General features: G+C 43.1%; 1 protein-coding gene across 1 annotated transcript; it reads left to right on the forward strand.

The window, feature by feature from the left end:
• The first annotated feature begins 7,126 nt into the window (after window positions 1-7,126).
• On the forward strand, window positions 7,127-21,809 carry CLDN18 (claudin 18). Its single transcript, XM_019512560.1, has 5 exons — window positions 7,127-7,346; window positions 15,454-15,618; window positions 16,661-16,769; window positions 17,573-17,683; window positions 19,171-21,809. The coding sequence occupies exons 1-5, from the start codon at window positions 7,127-7,129 to the stop codon at window positions 19,346-19,348; spliced, it is 783 nt and encodes a 260-aa protein (XP_019368105.1). The 3' UTR covers window positions 19,349-21,809.
• The last annotated feature ends 1,931 nt before the right edge of the window (window positions 21,810-23,740 follow it).

Below are 23,740 nucleotides of genomic sequence, written 5' to 3' on the forward strand. Positions count from 1 at the left end.
CAGAAAGTTCCTCCTAATCTCCAACCTAAATTTCCTTTGCTGCAGTTTGAGGCCATGGCTCCTAGGGCTGTCCCCCTCAGCCGCAGAGAGAAAATTCCATCTCAATCCTGTCTATAATTGCCCTTTAGGTATTTGGAAACTACTATCAAATCTCTCTTCAGTCTTCTCTCTTGTGTGTGGTCCCAAGGCAGCCACTTTTGCAGCTTTTGTAAAGCCCTCTGAATATTTTCATGGTTTAGAGTAAAAGTCCACTGTGAGCTATATCAGGTGATGGAGGAGATTCATTTCTGAAGCTTGGTCTTTCTTCATAATTAGGAGGTTTCTTGTGCCTCCCTCTGAAGCAGCTGGCTCAAGTCATTACTAGTGTGAGCATACTAGACTAAAAGGATCATCAAGCTGATGAAGCATAGGAGTTCTCATCTTCCTCAAAGCTTCCAGCCCTCTCAGGCTCCCAATATAATGGAGCTCCCAGGGGAATGCATGGGCTGCGATATAAGGACAGATCCTATTTCTCCTGCTTACACTTTTAAAGGTAATCCTATTGCAACCTTCTTGAGTTCCTAAACAAATATTTTTCAGAAACTCTGGCTCCGTCCTCCTCTTTGCTACTTTTTGTGACTCACTCTTTAGGCTGTGATGGAAAAATGTAGATGGGTTTTTTGTTTGGTTTTGTTTTTGTGAGAGGCAAGGATTTCTTATGGTGGCAGCTTTTATTGGACCAACTGCCTAGCTGGGACAGAGTTAGACAAGCTTTTGAATGCAAGAGATTCTTCATCCAAAGCAGTGGACAATTTTTGTGTGGAATAAAATTGCTCTCGGACATTAAGGCCAGATTCTCTTCTACCTACTAGGTGCATAGGGATTAGGTGCTTAACAGCAATCCCACCCTGTTTGAGTTTTCCCTGAAAATCCTTTGATACAAAACATGGGTGGGTCTTCCTCAGATGCATTTTTTGTGACTCAGTCTTAAGGGTTAGGTGGCAGCAAGTTACAAAAGTACATACATGTTTCAGGACTTCAACTGAGTGGAGTACTTGGGTGCCTAAGTCCACTTAGATGCCAAACAGATGGAATGGGATCTGGCCTAAGATGCTTAGGTACCACCTAGGCACCCTATGGAGGTAGAGGGTCTGACTCCTGTGCTCTTCTCTTGGTCAGAGCTATGCCTGGTTATAATACTACAGGACTGTTGCATGTCAGTATTGAACACAGCAGTCCCCCTTAGCAGATGACCACTGAAGACATTTAGAAATGATTGGACAATAGCCTATAGCAGGGCTGGCCAACCTGCAGCTCCGGCCCCTGGCCTATAGCTTTGCTTTCTCCATCCAGTTTTTGAAAAGCCTTGTCTGAGCCTACGGTTTAAGGGGCTTGTTGTACATGCAAGGTAAAAATCCCAGCTGCTTTTGCATTCTATACATTGAGGAAAGGAAAAATGGAGGAGCATGTCTCTGCAAAGGGAAATTTTTTTTCCCCCCATCTCAAGTAACTCAGAATTGACAGACTGGATTTTCCTTCTTTTTCTTTCTTGTTAATCACATATAACTCAAGACTTAGCACAGACAATTTAAGGTGAAACTGAGGGAAAAGAGAGAGCAGAAACTGATTTGCAGCTTTAACTACCGCATGTTGTACCAGCAGCTAGTGAGAGAGGTGTTTCTGTGAGCTGCGAGTCTCCCATATTTACAAGTGCAATGCTGATCACTGGCATATGAAGTAGCAAGCAGTTAACATCTAGTTCATTACAGAAAGCTTTGGGCGGTGTTCGGAGGGCTGAGGGATAAGTGTGCTAAACTCCTGAGTAACTCAGTAATCTTTTTAAAGAACCACTGCCGTAGGTGCTGAGCACGGTCAATGTGGATGTACATTTTGTCGTTGAGCTTGAAAACTTCAGCATAGCTTCTATTTCTGAGATTGCTTCCTCAGCTCCATTTTCTGAGGAGACAAAAATAAGTGGGAAGAAAAGAGAGGGCCAGAAAGAGAGAGACCAGGAATAGCTCTGATGTGAAGAATTGGCATGCCATTGACTTCAGTATTAATTTATCCCCCAGAAAGTCTTAGGGCAGCTTATGGTAAAAACAAGGTCAATCATATACATGGATAAAAGAAATGATAAAAAACTTCCCAGAAAATATCTAGTGCTGTAATAGAGTTGTGTCCCTGGACGCCTGCATCACATTTGCCCTCAAAGATCATAAAGCTATTACCATACTGCTCTTGCATCTGTGGGCTGTAGGTGAGGATGGATTTTTTTGTATAATATAGCCCATATGTGGCTGTGATGAACTAAATACATCTGGTCTTATATGATCTATGGCAGCTCAGCTGTCCTCAGCCTGGCTAGAACATGAATGCGAGATCACCTTGGAGTTCCAGGCATGGCAGAGGAGCTGTGTTTGAGCAGCCGGGCCCCAATCCTAATACTCTCTGGAGTCTTTCCTGTAGCTAGCATGAAAATTGCACATCCCAAATCCACCTTGTCAGATACACAGCTCTCCTGTTCTCTCAATGGGCAGCCCAGAGATCAGACCTGATGCACTCTGCATAGACATGTAACTTTCCAGTTCTGACCCTGGACTGTCTTTGCAGGTCCCATGCCAAAGAATAACTTCTTAATCCTTCAGTGAAGAACCCTTGCACAGCTATGCCAAATGGGCTCCATCTCACTTTGAAGGAGACATCAGGATGATAGAGAAGGTCCTCTTTTAGCTCAGTAGTTAGGGCGTAGATTCTAGGCAGTCCTCAGATGTGGGGGTTTGAACCCATATCCCACACTTGCTACTAAAGCCCCTAATCAGCAAGGCCAGGCCAGGCCAGGCCAGGCCAGAAAGACTCCCGCAGTCTTGCTGAAGCTGAGCCCCAAGGTAATCAAGAGAAGAAGATACACGGGGTCAGAAGGAGACTATGCAAGAGTGTGTTACCTTGTGTGCTCGGAGGCCCATATGCAACTATAGGGAAAGCACATGGAGCTCCTTCGTCTATTCCTTGCACAGCCCATATCAGAATTACAGTCCCTGTTTGGTGAAGAGCAAACAGTGATGGTTTGGTGATGGTTGCCTCGGGGTACTCCCCCCATCCAGCCATTCATCACCCAGCCTTATTCCCGAAGAGCTTCCATTCTGCTTCAAAACAAGGCAGTCAAATTGACTATATTTGCTGCAAAGAATAGACCAGGGTGGTCCTGGATAGCTGTTCCTGGTTCACATGGGCAAAGATTGGGCCTCAGTGAGATACTATTCTTCTCAAAGAACCAAAGGTAGGGAGTATATCCTCGCTACACCCCTCCACCAGGCTGTCCAATAAATTAAGTCACTATTCCCAATCTTTTTCCATCTGGCTGTCCCACAACCCCATTTCCAGTCTGAGCTACACTTTAACTTTTCTCTGGAGGTTGTGACCCATGCTTTGAGGACCACTGAATTCTTGTCCTTCAAAACAGCTGTATACAAGTGAAAATAGTGGGCAATATGATTTTTTTTACCAGTAGATGGTGCCAGGAAAGCAAGTTTGAAGAGATACTGAAGAGCTATTGCCCCAGAACTGAAAGTCCTGGACGCAATCTGTTGGTAGCATAGGCCCAAGAGAGAAGGGGATCTACTTTTTCTGGGTATCGGGATGTAATTGGAGGCAGCTGCTGGGGCAGTGGAGTGTGAGAGAGCCCACAAACCAGAGCAGAGATGGGGATAACTGTGGGCTATGCATGTTTGCTCTGTCCCATTAGGGTGTCTATAAAAGTCCCCATCAACTAAGGCTGCCATCTCTGCACTGGAAAGAGGCAGGGGCAGCTTTGCCAGAGAAAGGAGCAGCAGATACTGACAGCAATAGACCACCGTAGTCTAAGCAGAATAGCAAGTGCAGCCTTTGACAGGCACTCCTGGTGAATACTAATTCAGAGTAGAGAGAGAATTTATGCTCACCTCTGTGACCTCTGTGTCAGCTAAGCAGCAGCCCCCAACTTCTGGGAAACGGAGGTGGGAATCAGAGTGTTCAGGTGCTGCAGCTCCTTTGACAATAGGCTGTTTAGCACAGCATGCTGCTTTTTCCATCTGCTTCCAGGGAACACCATCTGGATTGGGATCTTAGGAGGCTGGAGAAGATACTAGGCCCCATCTGCGCCATTCTTGATGTTACAGATGGAACACCTAACTCATCTCTTTACTGATGCAGGATTGAATTCCCCCATGCTCCAATTTTCCAAACTAGCTTTTAAAGCCCAGAGTGCTGGAGGTAAATCTGCAGTCCAATCCATCTTGCTATTTGCTGTTTTCCCTCAGCCATGACCTAATCCCCAGGATGCATGTCAGCCAGACCAGCTGCTTTACATGTGTTTAGATTTTCAAGTATTCCTTTCCATTGACAGTTGTTTTTACTTGAAATTCATTCCACGCTAAGGGTCAGATCACATCAGCTGAAGTCAAGTGTTGCCTGCAAAAGCCAATGCCTCTCTGACCCAGTGAGTCTCCAAGGTGCCACACTGCCCTATCTTCTGCTTTCCCTATTAAGGATTCAAACTTTCCTGTAATTCCTCAGTAATGGTAGATTATTAAAAGAGGCCAATACCCCAGCTATAATATCCACTGTATTCCTTATTTTGTGTACTCTTCTGCCCACAGTTTGCCCCCATTCATTGCACTGTGTTTTGAGGTTTATAGTCCCCTTCTGATATTAGCTCTATTAGGACCTGGCCTTCACATGGTATAAAACTGTTCAGTTTTTAATTCAAGTTACTGGAAGCAATGCCACATGATACCAGCTGAGATCCTCCTGTCCATTCTAGGTTGCTTGAGCAATCCCTTTGCGCACAGGGAAGGCTTTGGAAAATTTTGCTGTATTGCCATCAATTAGTGACCCTGCACTAGAGATTCACAGAGGGCCTTTTACAAGAATCTCAGCAACTACGACAGCAGCTCTCACATTCAGTCGAGAATGGATTCTGTTTGGTGCCAGTCAGCTGGTGGAGGCAGCAACTCATTTGACCAGCTAGATGTCCTGGATTGTATAGGAGTGCAGGATGCTGTGCTGTATGCAGGTGCTCCTAACCACTGGGGATGAACAATATGGGAAATAAAGCCTTTGGTAGAATAATAGAAGGAAGCAGCATGAGTCAGTTTGAAGACCAGCAGGACATTAGCTATTTTGGGAAATGCAATGTAAGCGAAAGGCATGGCCACTCATTCTTGTGGCTATTCTAGCAGCATTGCATGTGATTTTCCTCACTCTGAGATTATAAACCCAGACTGTGGCAGACCTTGATCTTCTCCATATGTAAATCCCTCTATGGCTAAACACTGAATGGGGCTCATTAATTGTTAAAAGAATGTCCTGACTTGTTTTTATACAGGGCACAGAGGTGATAGCCAATACATAATAACCTCCTTGTAAATCATGCATCCAACAAAGTCAGCCTCACCTCTCGTCCTGGTAGCTTTCATCCTGCTTTATAGCAAGGCGATCATATTGACTGTGTCTGCTGCAAAGAAAAGGTATTGTGACTGGGCAAACGCAGAATTTGTTTCTAGGTCAGGGTTGAAGTAAATCAGTTGGAACAGTGTATTAGATCAGAATTGATGAGCTTGAAGTCTGGACGGTCCCTGTAACTCACAGCAGAGCACTGGCAGAGCAGCATGGCAAATTTATATTGCTCCCCTGAGCACAGCACTTCACAACGGTGGAAGCAGATAATTAATTTCTTAATTCTTGCATTCCCCTCAGCCTCTGTAAACAACCACCTATAACACCACACTCCCTGAGCAGTGTATCCCCCTCCAATGCATCCAGGGGTAATTTTCACTGATGTCAACAGGCATCATGTGCAGTTAGGTGGTACAATACCAGAGGAATAGGAGCCTTAAAAACAGAGAGATGAGAACTGATCTCCCAGATTGGACTGTTCTCATGTGAAGCCATAGATGAAGGGAGAGCTCTGGCTGAGCTTAGAGCTGGCATGGAAGATAGTTAAAAACTGACCCACACCCCTCTTTTCAAACCTGTCTCCTTGGGCTTCTAGCCCTTCCTGTTTTCTTCTTAATAAGATTCCTTTCATTTCTTACTGCTGCATATTAGGAGCAATGGGCATTTGTAGACATGGTCTGGGAAGTGTAAGGGGGGGTGCCCCTTAATTAACGAGCTGAGCTAGCTAAAAGCACCCGAGTATCATGTGTATCAGCATCCCCATGCTGAAAAATGGCGGCAGGGTGCTTTGAACTAAAGTTTGTCAAATGAGCTTTAGGCAAAGTGTCCCACTGCCATTTTCAGTTTGGGGCTGCTGATGCATGTGACGCTGCTGTAGTGCATTATTTTCTGTGCTCCAGCAACGCATTGGATTTACAGCATGTCGGGGCAGCCTCCGTGCACATGTCTAGGAGCCCAATACGCCTACGGCTGCTTCTGCTCAGTGTGACAGACTTCCCAAACCCTTAAAGACTAAACTCTCCTGGCCTGGGCCTCCTTTGCCTGTCAACTTGTTCAGGTATTTGCACCCATGACAAGCTGTTGTACATAGGTGTAACTGGTGACCATTCTTCTCCGGCAGTATTTTACTTCTACTTTGGGCGAGGGTGAGCGATTGAATAAGAGGCTAGGCAGTGGAGAAGAATGTGGGTGTAGTGTGTGAGGCCATAGGAGGCCGCTATGTGGGAAAAGCTTGGTGCACTGTGTCTGCCCCTGACCACTTATTTCATCTGTGTGCATCATTCTCCCTTTCTTTCCACTTTGTGGAAAAAGTGATGTGCCAGGTGCACAGAATAAGCATAGCAACCTCCACTTCTTTAGATATGAAGAGAGGTGCACACATGCCCATGAAAAGTAACGCTCCACCTAGCTTTGTTCAGAGTGGGTTGCCCTACACTTGACCAACTATAACTGTTTAGCTCTGGAAGGACAAGTGCTTCTAAAGGACAAAAGCTAATATCTCTAGCATTGCCAACCAAAGAAACGCAACCCTACCCAGCGAGAGCGAAACTGGACTATCTTGCAAAAACACAGTGAGCAAACAAAGTTGTTCAGTGGAAACCATCTGATAAGAGCAGCTGCATTTCTGGTAGCTCAGTCAGGAGGACTTCAGCATTTCCATAAGCTCCAGAGTTTCATCAGGGCTATCTGAGCTCCTGGCCACAAAGCAGACACCATGTCGACAACAGTCTGCCAAGTGATGGGCTTTGTTGTCTCATCGTTGGGTTTTGCGGGGTGCATCGCAGCCACTGGGATGGATATGTGGAGCACACAGGACTTGTATGACAACCCAGTCACGGCAGTGTTCCAGTATCAGGGACTCTGGAGGAGCTGTGTGAGGCAGAGCTCAGGTTTTACAGAGTGCCGACCTTATTTCACCATTCTGGGGCTACCAGGTAGGGACAAAAGATGGACCAAGCTTAATCCCTGGAGCTTTCTGAAACAGAACCTATTTTTCATTGAATTAATCAAATTCACTTGTATTGAATATTTTAAAGAGCATTGCAAGCCAAAAAAGAAAAAAAATCTTTCAAGAAACGCTTGGATGCTCATCTTGCTGGGATTCTTTGACCTAGCTGACTTTCTGCCCCTGGGGCAGGGGGCTGGACCCCTAATTACGAGGTCCCTTCCAGCCCTAATGTCTATGAAATCTATGAAATCTCTGAGCTACTCAACATTTGAGTATAACACTACATGAATATTTTTGTCACCATAAATAGTAACTTTACATGCTACATGAAGTGTATTTCTCTGATACCTAAATTAGCTTCACAGGTTCAGATCCTCAGTCAATATAAGTCATCATATATCCCCATTGATTTTAATAGCTTTTTGAATTTAAACATACATGAAATGGTGAATAGGAGTTGCTTGATTATTTTGTTTTAATTTTTCCAGCTTGATTAGCTATTCATATAAATTGTTTCTGCAGAAAGGAATAGAAACATTTTTTTTCCCACAAAGAAAAGGTGATGCCAAGCCTTTTCCTGTTGAGAAACCTGGTTCTGAATTCTCCGTGTAGAGAAACTGGATGCACGAATTTTGATTGACTTTTGTCACAAACAGACAGTTTTCTTGCCTTCTTTTGTTGTTGTTCATTTGTTTGTTTTTCTTTTCTTTTTAAATTATAAAGAGGCTTAGACTAATTGCTGCTCTTCAAAGCATCTCAGCTAGGTCCAGTTCCTAGTTGATAAACCACTTGCTAAATAAGTATCCAACCTTTTTAAACTAAAAAAGCCTTTTCTGCCTTGATGCATCTCAATAATTTACAAAGCACTGGCATACATGGAGGCTAAAACTGATATAAACATTTATTGGCATTATCAAACTGATTTTCCAGTGCCTTTGTACAGTGTTTTTTTTTGCCAAACAGCATCAAATTAAAGGAAAATGATTTACAGATCTTGATTTGGTAGCATTTTTCACCTTGCACTCTCTCTGCATAATGTGTACAATGGTTGTATGAAATGCGGGGCATCGGGCAGCTGTGGCTATTGACTTGCGTAAAGGAAAAAATAGCTCCTGATGTTGTGAGCTCTTTTCTGAATGTGGTTGACTGACTTGCTTCATTACCAGGAAGTCACCAGTGACTGTAGTGTTGAAGACAAACCTGTTTGCTTATGTTTGGGTTCTTTGATAAAGTCCCACATATATCTCAGGAGATATGATTTAATAAATGCATCCACATTAACCTTGCATTATGATTGTAGACAACTTGTTTGGTTTGAGGGGAAAATAGCGTTTCAAACTAGCTACTCTGCCATAGCTTTTATTTTTGTAAAAGTATCAAAAAATGCTGCATGTGACTGATTTAATTGTAGCTTAAAAGAGCAATATCATTTTCCTTAGCACTGGTGAACCTCAGTTTTGACTGGAGTGATTTATCACTAGCAAGCACCAGTTTTTTAACATAATTATTTAAGTAAAAATGTAATACAGAATTTTACTTCCTAATCACGCACAAAGCTTACACTGCAGGATGTTGATGTCCTGTTGGTGTTATTTCTCCCAGCACATTTCCATGTGCTGGGAGAAATAAATGGAAATGTAAAGGAGGAATGACTCGGTTTTTATTTGGTTGTTTTTTTAAACATTAAACATTAGGTCACCATGTCTGATGTATAATTCCATTGTTAGCGAAACGATTCCATTGCATCAGAAATGATGCTTTCATTGTTCCTGCACCAAAAGTTGTGAAAACTTTTTGCTTGGTTTTAAAATATTGGAATAACAATTACAGTTTTCTGGGTGTGTTATATCACAGGCCAAATTTTCAAAGTGAGTCATTGCAATTGTACGAATATGTTTCCCTGTGCCTAATCTGTGCTCATGGTTCCCTGATTTTTGCGTGCAAATCCCATAGGCAGATGACCAGTCAGGGAAGTGTTTCATCATGTGCATACACATATCAAGGCTATGCATACTTCAGGTCTCTATAATAAAGTATATACCTTTCCTGTGCTTAAATGAAAAAAAATATAGCTATATACTGCTAAGTAGGGCTGTGCGAGGCTTCGGACAGAGCTTTGGATCCGGAGAAGCTTCGGACACTTTGGCGTCCAAAGCAGCATGTCTGGATCAAAGTGCTGGCTTCATTAGGCTTTCTGAAGTGGTTCAGAGCTTCTGAAGCACTTTGGAAAAGCTTTGGAGCTGCCTCGGAGATCTGGCCATAGGGTATATTGGGGAATCAATGAAATATCTATAACTTTGTTGTTTTTTGTCTGATTCAGATGAAACTTGCGGGGCTGGTAATCTCTGCTTAGAGCATGAAGCCTGCCAAGTTTCAAGAAGATAGGTGCAGGGGTTTGGGGGCAATTGCACCCCAAATTCTCAAAAGCAAAACTGATATCATGTCTATGTGTTGCACCACAGGGGGGGTGAAAACTGCAGGCATAGTAGCCCCTGGTGACGCCACATATTCTGCAAGTTTCAAGAAGATTGGTGCAGGGGTTTGGGGGCAACTGCACTTCAAGCTGCGGAGAAGCAAAACTTGTGCCATAGGTGCCACTGTGTATGTGTTAAAGTGCAGCAGGGTGACAGCTGCAGGGATGATGGCCCCTGCTGTGGCCATGAGGCCTGCCAGCTGTCGAGGAGATGAGTGCAGGGTGGTTATAGGGCCCTGGGCCTCTAGTTGCTGACAGACAAAACTCATGCCATGGGTGCTTGTGGGACTGACAGTCTCTGTTTTGGGGCTGGGAGACACTACTGCAGGCCTGGCTGTTAAGCTACTGTGTTACCAGTTACCAATCAATCATGATTCACTCAGGGACCAGCTCCATACACAGGACCTAGCTAATATAGCCAGTTGGTTACCATCAATTAACACCTACAAAAGCAGAGACTAAGGAGAAGAAATAATCAATACAGAAAATCAACTGCCCCAAGACAGAGACAGTCAGTCCCACAAGCACCTATGTCACGAGTTTTGTTCATCAACAGTTGGGGTGAAGGGCCCCAGAAGCCCCCTGCACCGATCTCCTCGACAGCTGGCAGGCGTTGTGGCCGCAGCAGAGGCCACCCTCCCTGCGGCAGTCACCCCGCTGTGCCTTAACATAGTGTGACCCTGCAGCTTGAGGTGCAGTTCCCCCCAAACCCCTGCACTGATCTCCTTGAAACTTGGCAGGCTTTTTGGCCTCACCAGGAGCTACCATTCCTGCAGTTTTGACTCCCCTGTGTTGTAACACGTATACGTGATATGAGTTTTGCTTTCAAGAATTTGGGGTACAGTTCCCCCCCAAAACCCTGCACCAATCTTCTTGAAGCTTGGCAGACTTCATGCTCTCATCAGGGGCTACCATCCCAGCAAGTTTTATCCAAATCAGACAAAAAACAACAATATAGATATTTCATTGATTCTCCATTATATCCTATGGCCAGATCTCCGAGGCAGCTCCGAAGCTTTGGAGCCCCTTCGGCTGGATTGAAGCAGAAACCCGGTCTTGAGTTCCGGATCAGATCACTGGCATCTGAAGTGGCCGGATCTGAAACCAGATCGGATCACTGCTGACTCGCAGAGGCCTACTGCTAGGTGCTTCTAATGCCAGCCAATAAACTAACTTTTATTCACTGTTTGAATAAGACTAAAATCCTCCTACCCATTCTAACTACCAAGAGGGATCATTGCCCCGCATAAAGAAGTTTCATTAAAATGGCTTCTGATTAGTGCTGACTTTCACTGAATTTGGCAGTTCTTCCTTTTCATACATGTATTCTCCATGCTTTTCCCACCCTGAAAAACAATGCCTGTAGACATTAATATGAATACAATCTCATATTAGCTGGGAGAGTGTGGTCATTGTTGCCTCCTGCCAATGTGAATTTGTAGAAACAGAGTCATATCCTTTGCTGATATAAACAAGTGCAGCTCCATTGAAGTCACATGGATGATGACAACCTGGAGATCTGTCCCATTGTATATTCTTTGCTGCCTTCTGTTTTAAAATCTAAAGGTATCAAGTTTCCCTCGAAGGCACAGCCTGGAGTTGGGTATGGCACAGAGATGACCTGCCTCAGGGGAAGTACTGGGAGTGTTACCATACTGCCAGAGCTCTTTGGGGCACAAGGATGGTGCATTCTTCCTAGGAAGGTGGCATATGCTATCCAAACATGGGTGAGCCCAGCTAGCTGGCATGGAGATGAGGAGGTACAGCGTTCAGAAAGCTTAGGTGCTGTTACTAGACACTCTTCACAATCAAGTAAATGCAAGGGCTTCATTTGTGCTTAGTTCTTTGCCCAGGATAGAAGGGAATGAGCTAATTAGTTTGCTTTCTTTCTCTTACCTTCTGTGCTCAGCTGGACTAGTAAAGATTGAGACTAGAGAGTTTTGAAAGAGGCAGGATCATTGTTGTCTCCTGACATCCTCACACCACTGCAGGACACGTACAAAACAGGAAGAATGTACTGGTTTATCTGTCCTAAAGTTTGCTGGCATGGACTTAAAGAAGCCCGAATGATTCACGGGATGCTTTAGATTGCACCCATCCCGTGTAAGCACTTATAGGAAGTTTGCAAGAAAGAAAATATTTCCCTTGGGGGAAAAGCACATCATTATCCTAGAGAGAACCAGAGCTGAACATTTGATTCTGTACTGGCCCTCCCATGCAATGCTGGATTGGGAATTACTCAGAAAGTGCCACATGCCTTTGGGTGGTGCCTTATGGCATCCATTACACATGTTCTCATTGAAACCAAAGCAGTTGAAATGAAACTTCAGTGTTTGTAAGGAAGAGTGAGGAAATGAAAATCCTGAATTTCTTCTCTTTGCTTCCTGTGGCTCTGCCCCAAGGGCCTGGTGAACACCCCTTGGGCCTGATAACATTTATCGGTTGGTCTTTTGCTTTTTGATGAATAATAATGAAATAGCACCTCTGCACCAGTGACTGGGAGCCTGAGCACCTGGCTTATTAGCACTTGTTATCAGCTGATAAAGGCATGCTGAACAATTGGCATGAGTCAGAAAGGCAGCAGTCATGGGCTGGGATTGGCAACAGTTTCCAATCCCATTAAAAGGTAATGGTATCCCGGCAGTTTCAGGAGTTCTGGTCTTGGTTATGTTAGATTGGACGCCTCTTTGAGCACTATGCATGAAGATGGGTCTCTGCACCAATTTAGCAGTGTGGCTCTGTCCAAGCATAAAGTAACCCACCTAACCACAGGGAGAGCTGATATTTAGTGGCGTGGTTCCACAGTTGCTTTTTCCCCCGTATGGCCTGACTTTAACAGGTGGGACGCAGGTGGCAAAATGGCAAAGATTTCCCATTAGCCCCTGAAAAAACAGTTATTTTTCTCAGCTAGTGGGTTCTGGATTGTGGGGCCTTCTGTAGATGAAGTTAGGCATGAAAAGAGTAATTAAATAAAGAGTAATACATGTTTCAAAACATGTATTTATGTACAGTGCATACACATATACACACAACAAACCTTCCCCTTTGAAAACTAGCTTTGAAAACCCCAAAACAAATCTGACCCTTTGGGGATTTAGCACTGAAAATAATGTCCTCTGCACGGAGGATCCTTTCTCTGCACAAAAAGTGCACTCCTGGCCCTCTCACAATACACCTTCTTCTATCGAGTCAGCTCACAATGGGCTGCATTCAATACACATCTTTTCAGGAATTTGCACCACAACCAGTAATAACTGGCTAGGCACAGCATATGAGAAGAGAACAGCCAGGGCACAGCATTTCTCCAGCCATTCCCATTGTTCCTGTGGCTCATTCTCCAGGTGGTGTGGCATCTGGCTGTCCAAACTTTATGCCAGTTAATGTCTCTTACACACTGAAGGCCAGATTCTATCCCATTAAGTCATCTAAGTGGACTTAGGCACCTAAATGTGATTCTATTTCAGACTGCTCAAGTTCCTGAGAAGTCATGTTGCATATACTTTTGTCAGACACCATCATCTGACCTGTACGCCTGAGTCAGAAAGAGAAAGAACCACCCACCTTTTCTATTTGTTTTTTCAGGGACTCGGGAGATGCATCTATACGTTCATTAATGTGCCATAGGTACTGCGTACTGCAAACACACTTGCATAATCAAGTCCTAAATCAATGTACTATAACTGGCACAAGGCTCTTTAGTAACGCTAAATGTGTAGTAGCCTAATAGTAATGTGCAGTAGCATATTAGCATGGGTTTTGCCTGGCACACTACTGCGCTGTGTTATTAGGCTTCTGCGCTGTTAGCATCTTGTGTAGATGCACCCAGAGTGAAATAAAATAATCAACTTTATGTAACCAGCAGGTGCAATGGAATCTGGAAACAAGCAGATTCTTAACCTGGGACTCTAAGGCAGTTTCCAGCTCCATGGGATGAAAGGGGAGAGAATCTCATTCTCTTGGTTACTTTTGAGCACAAATATTCATGCCAAGAACAGCACTAGTCCCAACATTGATATGGGCAAAGCCCAGTCACCTGGAATTCTTGTGGAAAAACCAAAAGGGGATCGAATGTGCCACCATCCAATCAGAAGCATCTCTTTACAAACATGTTTGTATCTACCTACTCCTGTTAATTGACCGGCTCTAGTATTCTGCTACCATCCCGTCTCTGAAAAGTTCTTCAAATACGGTCTAAGCATTTGCACAGATATAGATGCCTATCTCTGCTTTATGGTTTGTTTGCTCAGCTGAAGCCAAATGTGGCAATGAGTTCTTGTCTGGGGTTCTTCTCAGCCTCCATAGAGTTTCTAACTGGCACTTTGAATATTTGTTACATCACTTACAAGGCTTTTCTCTTTGCTATGCACCCATTAGCACACTTACTTGTCATAAATAATACCCAGCAGTGCCAAGAATTGCTACCAATCAAGCCTGCCCATCTCACTACCTGCTGGTTAAAAAAAATCCAGAAGCTTGCATTAACCAGACACTTTTTTATGTGAAAAAGTGAAACAATATTGAAATCTCATTAGGAGGAAGCTGGTTTTCCCTACAGGATGCTATAATTGACTGTAACAGACTCAGGATCTAAATCTTCCAACCTGATGCTTGTCTGTAAAAGCTTGTCTCTGCCCTATCAAAATGTATTCTGCCACTGCTTGAATCCAAAGCCTTTTCACTTTTGTTCTACATCATATGTTTTATGACAGCAGGGGATTGTCATGAACTCCATTTCATGCTAGTTAACCTCCTCTAGAATAAACTTGGATGGATGGATGGATGGATGAGCGGGTGGGTGGGTCAGTGGAACTTCCCATGGTTTCCATTGCTGCTGTTTTTTAATGACATTTTAGTCTGATTTTTTCAGTTATTGCACTTGCAGAGTAATTTTTAGATTTCTAAATGAATATAACATTTACTTTAATTTCTAAACAAAAAATAAAACACCCAACCAAACCAAGCCCAGTTTATTACTATGGGAGAAAGGAAGCTCACTTCAACAAGCAAGGGGTCCTGGAAAGTCAGCATATTAGGTGGGAGATCTTTGTGGGCTCAAGGAAAACAGTTCATAAAGACTCAGATTTAATACCACTCTGACCTAACATGAAAAGGAAGTCTGTAGGACTGCTCAAGCAATGTTCTCTAAACATTTTCAGTCTCATCAAAGACAAAACCTTGTAACCAGAAAATGTTTTCCTGTTCTCAAACATAGAAAACCTTAGAGTTTAAAACCAAAATATGTTTAGAATTTTGGTTGTTGAAAAGAAAAAGAGTGGTTTATCACAGAAACGCTTCAGTGAAAATGGGTGTTTTTGCCCTGAATTTTCATGTTTTTTGAACAACCATTTGTCTTTAAGGAAAAAAAATGCTTTAATGGGGATTTTTCAAACAGCTGTAACATCCTTATTTCAGGTTTGGTTTTCTCTCTAAAATTACATTGAACTGGAAATAGCAGTATCCTTTCCAAACAAGTCCTGTGTCACAGTGGTATGGGACAGACTGAATATAGTATTTTGATTTATGTTACAGAGGAGACCTGTGGCACACCAACCAGCCTTGTTTGACTTTACAGTCTGCAAGTTTATGTAGTTCATTTTGCTTTTGTTGGTTTGTTTTGCAGCTATGTTTCAGGCAGTGAGGGCCCTCATGATTGTGGGCATTGTCCTGGGTGCCCTTGGCCTCCTGGTGTCCATTTTTGCCCTCAAGTGCATACGCATCGGGACTATGGAGGACTCTGCAAAAGCCAACATGACCCTGACCTCCGGCATCATGTTTATTGTGGCTGGTAAGTGCGTGCCCATAGTGGTATACAAACAGATAAACCCCAACTATCCACAGAATCCAATCCCATGAATTCATAGGCCCAGCCATTGACCAAGACCTTATTGTGTCAGTCATTACACAAACATGTTGTCCCTTCTCCAAGGTGTTCCCTTGACCAGCTCTCAGAGGGTATGGATACATTGTGGTAGCAAGGTACTCAGTCCTGCCACCAAAGAAATAAGCTCCAACCTTTCATTCATGCTGTGCATAGTTTGATTTGCCCCCCTGCCACATGGGACAGAAGCTGTCTTACTTCTGTCTATCCAAAGAATAATGACTGGAAGTCAAGGGCTAGAACCCAGCAGCATTTCTTTTTCAGGGAAGTGCCTGCCTCCCTGAGCTACGCTCCCTCTGACTTGCTCTTCTCCTGGCCCCATGTATCTTCCCCCTCTTGGCTGCCCCATGGTCTAGCTTCAAGAGGGAGTCTGGAGAGCAGTCTGGGAAATGTCTAACCCTTGACTAGGGCAGTTGCGTGGACCAGAAATTCCTATTCTTCCACAGGTGAAAATAAAATAAAATATTTGTCCAAGTGCCTGTTTTGGCATTTGTGGCACCTAGCATGTGAGGATGAAATAGGATTTGGCTCTTTGCTACTTTAAAGTCTCAAAAAAGCTGTGCTGATTCTTCAGTCTCCATCCCAGCAAACTGTTATATCCCGTTGTACTCTTGTCCTTGTCTGTGCCACAGTGTGCACCAGTCCACTGTCGTCTTTCTGCACCTAAAAAATCCTACCATCTCTATTAGAGATGTTTGAAAATTAAAGCTCTTGACTCTGGAGTGCAACATGCAGTAATTTGCATGCAGATAGATGTAAATATACCGTGACTGGTTCCCCCTTGCCTTATTATATAAGCTCTGCAAAGCAAATGCAAGCAGAATGGCAGGTGGTATTTTTGCATGTATTTTTCAAAGATGTAAACGGCTTAGCAAGGTGTGAGACAGCAGGGAGTCTGACTCCATTTGAGTGGGCTTGAGTCCCAGTCCAATCTTCTCTCTTTTCTCAGGTCTGTGTGCAGTCGTTGGAGTGTCTGTGTTTGCCAATATGCTGGTGACAAACTTTTGGATGTCCACAGCTTCCATGTACCAAGGAATGATGCCATCGCTCCAGTCAAGGTGAGCAAATGTCCCCCTTCCTTGTGTTTGATGGGCATTCTGGTTTCAGAGCAGAAGGTGAGTTTTGGCATGTCATAGCCATGGCTGTTCCAGGCAGAGCAAATATCTCATCTGTCTCTCCAGTTCAGTTCTCACTCTAAGACTCAGTAGGTCTAGTGGACTGGATCCTTTGCTTTGTTTGAGGATTGAATGATACAGCAGCACATCTTTGGTCTCCTTGACTTCACTCTATTCTGGAGCACATGCTCAGACAGAAGTTGAGCCAACATGCTGTATCAGACAGGGCTGATACAGTATGTAGGTACAGAGCTACCTAGCAGTGAGAGCTCTCTAATCTGGCTGCAGGGAAAGGGGTAGGGTATTGAAGTCACTGTGGTAGGTAGATACCACCAGATTATTTCCCTGTGTGGCATGTGGGCTAAGGGATGGCAGTCCTCCTGTGACCATTTATACCTCATTTAAAGTCCACTGCAGCTAATGATTGTCTTTCTTCTTGGCTACAGTGAGCACTTGGAAAACAATAAACCAAGCAATCTATGGGGTCTCTCTGCCCCTGAAGCCAACACAGGGCAGAGTAGGGGAAAAGCACCCATCCCATACAAATCATCAACTTGAATACAGAAATTTTGATTTCCATTGGGTCACAGGAGGAAAAAACCTGACTGACTCCTTGTTTGAGACAGGTGGGCATGGCAAAAGAATCCCTTTTTCCAGGAGAGATTTCAGTAGTTTGAATACATCTAAATAGCAGAACTGTACAGCCTTACTGCAGCAAGCTAATGATTCCTCCTTCTTGTTTGTAGGTACACCTTTGGCTCAGCCTTGTTTGTTGGCTGGGTGGCTGGGGGCCTGGCTTTTGTCGGAGGCATTATGATGTGCATTGCCTGCAGAGGACTGGTGCCCAAAGAGACCCAGTAAGTGTTTCAGCTTTTCACCTAGAAGCTTTGTTTTCTACACATGATCCTAAATTGTGACAGATGGTGGAACATGACAGCTCTCTACCTTTGATGCCCTGGCAAGCATGGGATGTGCAGAGTAAAGAGATCAGGTAGAATAGTGCTTCTCAGCCGTTTAACGTTCAGGACACCCCTCCGTGACTTTACTGAGTTTGGTGACACTGGCTGAGAACCACTGTTGTGCTGCCTCAGCTTACCTCCAGGGCTTCTTAACTGGGATGTTGCTGCTACCACCAGGTAAAAGGGTGCCTGGTGCACAACTAGAGCAGAAAGGGCTGCAGCATGAGCATGGGCTCCTGTCTGCATTAAGGTTACCTGTCAAGCCTAAAGCAAGCAGGAGTGTCTGCTCTTGCCACAGCCTTTCCTCGTCTGACCCTGCACTTGGAAACAGGCATGTGGAGCAGGTGGAACTGTCCTGAGCACCTGTTTCTGGGAAGAACATGGGGAGACTGAACCAGGAAGGGCCAGGGCAAGAGCAGACACTTTCACCTGGCTGCAGAAGTGGCAGCAGCAGCTACACCCCTGAAAGGGTCTCGTGATACCCTGGGGTGCTGTGGCATCCTGGTTGAAAACCACTGTATAGAACCATGTACGATATGAGCCATAGCTGTCTCCATATAGGACAATCAATCTGCAAAAGCTTAGATGACATGCGTGAACTCCAAATAATATTTACTTACTTTTATGTTGAGTAAGCATATAGTAAGTAAGTATGTAATTCCATAGTTACCTGAGTCACATAGGAAAGTAGGGCTGGAATATGGACCTCATGAGGTCATCTGGCCCAGCCCCCTGCTAGGAGGAAGTTTATCCCTGGCTAAACCATCCCATGCAATGACACTCAATGGTAAGCTGGTTGAGGTCTGTAACAGATGAAATCAGACAGACTACATCCAATTCATGATTCCTCATGACCCAGAAGTCCAAGCCACACATGGTACTATTTTGCTTCCCTGATAGGATAACTGATAGCTATGGTATGAACCACCACATTTACAATAAAATATACAATTCATCCTTTGCAGAGTGTTAGTTAACTAAGTATGTTAAATAAACTGCAGTGCAATCTGGGGACTGTAGGGCAAGTCTTTAGCTAGTATAAGTTGTTTGCATTTGCGTAAATAGAAGACAAGAGAGATGACAATTTATACCAGCTGGGGTGCAGCCCCGGTATGTTTGATTACATTTGCAGTCTGCAGTTCAAACCATCTGCTGACCGGATATTACAGTATTTAAGGAAAAACTTTGTGAAAATTTTCAAATAATTTTTCAAATAAATTTTCTCCTTATTGTCTGATCTCAGCCAGGTTCTACAACGCTGCAAATAAAAAGAATGAGGACAGGGCTTAGTGAGTTGCATCAAGTTTCTATCCAGCAGGAATAATGTGCATAGCTGAACATTTGAGCTGGTCCATTGCTGATGTTTCATTGTATTCATCTCTTAGTTACAAAGCTGTGTCCTACAATGCCTCCGGACGAAATATTGCCTACAAGACTGGGCCATATAAAGTTGGCTCTGGCTATGAACCTGAACCGAAAAATAAGAAAACTCCAACCTACGATGAAAATGCTCGAAGTGAAGATGGAAGGCGTTCTTACCCTTCAAAATATGACTATGTGTAGAAGTCTTCCAGGGGTGAAAGATACACTGTATTTGCATAACATATATCAGTCTAGAAACAAAACAAAAAGAATGTGCAAGCTAGAGGCACCTGCCCGTTGGTTCGTATTTTCTTAATTTGTTCCCCTTGCTTGGAGGTGGTTTTGGACATCCTCCTTCTTCACTGGCTCTTAATGTGACCCTGAGTTGACTTTATACTAGTGTTCATGGCAAAGTGCGATCTGTAATAAATTAAGTGCATTTTTTTACCTGCTGTCTTTGTGCATATTGCAAATGCAGCCTATGACAACCAAAGCTTTCATCCTCCCCCGCACCATTTTCTGCTTCTTTTAATAGACTTAAATCCATATTCAATAACAGAACACAGCTGGAATTTGTGATTTCATGTCAATCCATCATGATCACATGTGTGTCTGGGACTAAAAGCTAAATAGCAGCGAGATTATAAAAGGCCTCAGCAAATCAGGAAACTAAACCAGATTACTCTGCTGTTTTATTAAAAGAGGCAATTGCTTCCAAAACATTAAGTGGGTGATTTTAGAGATCATATGTCAAAACAGCACACCACATCAGCACATTTCATCTCCCCATTCTAGTAAAATGTTATGCAAAATACAAGATGCCACGTCTGCCTTTTAGAGCCCAGAAAACTTAATGGTCTCTCGTAATAGTCTGAGAATGCAGTGATTCACTGAATGGATGGTGCATCTTTGCAACCTACTTTTGCCATGACAGGTTAAAAAGAGAAAAGAAAAAACAGTTGCCCGTTGTATTATATGCTGCATGCATTAACCAAATCTCCACTCCCTTTCTTAACACAGTGAATATAGACAAATCCTATAACAACATACACCCCCTTGGTCAACACTTGTACTTAGATACATCTTTACCTTGTATTGAAGACAATACCATGATGCTGATGTGCTGTGATATTGCATTTGATTTATATAACTTAGCCATTCGTTGTAACCTGTGAAGCCAATGTGTATTTGTTCTGATCTCCTTGGGGAATATATATAATCCATTGTTATTCCTATGCATGGTATTTGCTGTAATAGCTGAAAACCTTTGTGCACAACTGGTATTCATGTGGTTGTCGCCTTTAATGAAGCCAGAGGAATTTCTCATTTAGAATTAATTAAAGTTACATTTGGATCAGGAATCCCAGGGAGCATTAGAAGTGTAACTTTCTTTCCTGACATTAGGAGTCCCTTGCATTAATTCTTTCTGTACCAATTTGAATATTAACCCCTTAGGAGGATGCTGTCATCATCTCAGCAAACAAATTTAATACAGTTTTTTGTCAGTCAGAGAACACAGGAAAAGGAGATTGTTCCGTCTACAGTTGATGGGAAACATTGCTGCCACTTTAATTAGTTTATTCCCAAAGGTAATTTGATGGGTCTCTGGAAATTGCCTTGGTGGGGGTTCCTTAGTAGTGGAAGGATCATGTTATTGTTGTTGGGCTTTGATCGTGTGAAGCAAGGGGTCCCCAACCTTCACAAGCCCATGTGCAACAGTAGTGAGAGAGAAATGCTCTGGGGGTACCATCTTTGCACTCCCTGTCTACCTCAGTGTTAACTGTTTTGTTTCCTCTGACTGCTAGTTTTGACCTGCAAGCCACAGGCTGGGGACCACTGAAAACAGCCTGTCCCACCAATATGATCACTTTAATACATGCCAGTGATGGGTTTTTGCTCTTTCCTCACTAAGATTTGGAGTTCTGTGTACCCATGTGCTTGGGAACTCATTCTAGGAACACATGGATATGTATGCCCCTGCCCCTTCTATGTTGAATGAATCAGAAACTGAGATAGGAATTTCCACTCTAAGTTTGATCAGGGAAATGTATAAAGGCCTTGACGACATCCTGGTTTAACCCACACTGGTTGTTTATCCATAAAACGCCTAGCCACAGCATACCATAGCTACTGGTACTTGTACAGAATGAAGTCCATGCTATATCCTCCCCAACACAGTTGCCCTACAGTGGACCCTCTCTGGAGGAGCTCCAAAGCAATGTGTGTTTCCACAGTAGCTCCAGGTAGGATGGTCCGAAGGAGTCTGGAGGCAGATTAGGGATGGAGCCATGAGAATCCAACGGCTCAGAAAGGGTGCGCAGCGTCATGGCCATAAAGATGAAAGAAATGAAGTGTATCCCTGTCCCCTGTATCAACCTTAGTATGCTGAACAGCACAATTAAGTCTATACAATGTGCACTCCCAGCTCTATATCATCATTGGAACTAAATCCTAGTTGGCATAAATCAGCATAGTTCTGTTGAAGTTAATGGTGATATGCTCATTTACATCACTGGAAGAGTTGACCCCTTATTTTTACAGGTCCTTGTAGTTACACAGATCTGAGATTTTTGCTTATTTTTTTTTTAAGCAATGTTTTTTGTTACTTTGAAGAACAGATTTTCATGCAATTTCCAATGTGTATTTTGCTTTCACATCTTTGTTTTGCATGCTGGAAATATCGTGCTCTGTTTTTTTTTAATGTTATTTGAATAGTAAAAAATGAAGTTTCTTTAAGATCCAACATTGTTTGTTTGTTCATTTTGCTTTTGTTTTGTCATTCTCTGGAATTAGGCAAACAATATCCCACACTTTCACTGCATTACTAAATTGATTTCAGCTTTGGGCTTTCCAATCTCTTATTGATGTGATGTGTAATTGTGGAAAAACAGGACCTTTAGGCTCTTTTAAAAATGAGTAAGGGGGACTTTGAAAGGGTTCGCCTTGCTGAGTTTTCAGGGAGGGTTTCCCATTTGTTTAATTTAGGAAATGCAGTTCTCTACATGGAAGAATTATAGGTATTAATAACCCATAATGCACTCCCTCCAGAAAAAAATCTGTGTATGGACATAGGAAGAGAAATTAGGAGACTACATCTAAACATTTAGAGTAAATCTAAATATGTCAGTCAGACCCAATACCTCCATTTTTCCCAACAGGCATTACTGCAAAGCCAAAAAACTCTCATATTAATCTTGCAAGAAATAGAAATGGTCCTACTGCAGCTGGTTTCCAGGAGAGTTAGCTATGCTGGGTGCTCCTGATTAAAAAAATAAATAAGTCACACATTAGCAGATTTTTTTCCGCTGTGTAAACACACAGGGAACCAGCAATAGCAAGGTACTAGAGGTTTTCTCAGCTAATGGAGTTTCAGAAGACTGTTGGTTTTCATCAACAGCCTGCCCCACGTGCAAGCTATGAGAAAATACACAAGTTTCTGCTTGGTTTTTCCAGGCAGATAGCTATGGGTATAGCTTTCTGCCTGTTTTTCCAGGCAGACAACTATACTGCAGAGCAGAACCTATGATTGTGTTGTGCTTTTGGCCAATAGCACTGTTACAGACACGCATCACCATAATATAAATATTAGAAAAAAAACAAGCTTTCTTCATCTTTAATGACACATTGAATATACTGGTATATTCTGGGGCACTGTCACTGTCTGCAGATTGGCAGATACTGCTGAAACCAGTTGGTGAGTTGGTGTGAGTGGGCCTGATTCACTGAAGATGCAAATTATTGCAGCCCCACCTAATCAGCTATGGCTGTTTTCGTTTAACCTCCAGCAGCTCACACTTTAGGCCTGCACATCCCTGGGTCAGTCCCCAATATATTAGCCAAGATGATACCTGTCATTCTAGCACAACAAAGAGGTGTTTCAACAGTGGAGAATGTCAGTAACACAGCAGTGAATTGGGCCTCTGTCTTTCAAAGCTCACAAAATCATGTCCTTATAGCAAGCCCATCAAAACACATTTAAAACAAAATCTTGGAGTTACTTTGAGTTGATAGTTTGTACACATTAAGATGAGGAAGGACAGTTCCAACGTTCCTTCTAAAAATGGAAAATTCCCCGAGTCATAGAAAATGTAAGTCCTAATTCTGCAAGTGCTCATACATGAGTCTAACTTCTTACGTGCAACTTGTTCCATCAAACTGGCTGAGTCTACCGGCATGTAAAGTTCAAAGCACACAGGTAGGTTTTTGCAGAAATGGGGCTCTAGACAACTGAGACTGTAGCCTCACTTTGTTGCTTTCAAAGAAAGGTTATTTATTTGTAAAAATATATATACATATACTATTGAGCACTTCACTGTTCTTAGATGGAAGAAAAATTGCTGGTATGCTCCCACTTCTGCTGCCAGCTTTTGCTGGAGGAGAAACTGAAAAGCCTAGGAGTGTTTAGTTTAGATACAAGAGAAATAGGTGGTGGAATGAGAGAGGTCCATAAAATAATGGATAATATAGAATAGGATAGAAAGGAGTTGAAAAATCACAGGTCCAAGCTTCTGATCTTATAAGAACAAAGGACTAACCCAAATTACAGCACAAGGTGACATATTTAAAGGTTATACACACACACACACACACACA

This window comes from Gavialis gangeticus, unplaced genomic scaffold (assembly GCF_001723915.1).
Source record: "Gavialis gangeticus isolate Ggan-Ray unplaced genomic scaffold, GavGan_comp1, whole genome shotgun sequence".
NCBI lineage: Eukaryota > Metazoa > Chordata > Crocodylia > Gavialidae > Gavialis > Gavialis gangeticus.

Coding starts and splice junctions, on each gene's coding strand:
- CLDN18 (XM_019512560.1), top strand. CDS start 7,127: ATGTCGACAACAGTCTGCCAAGTGATGGGCTTTGTTGTCTCATCGTTG. Junction 7,347..15,453: donor CACCATTCTGGGGCTACCAG/GTAGGGACAAAA, acceptor TTTGTTTTGCAG/CTATGTTTCAGGCAGTGAGG. Junction 16,770..17,572: donor ATGCCATCGCTCCAGTCAAG/GTGAGCAAATGT, acceptor TCTTGTTTGTAG/GTACACCTTTGGCTCAGCCT.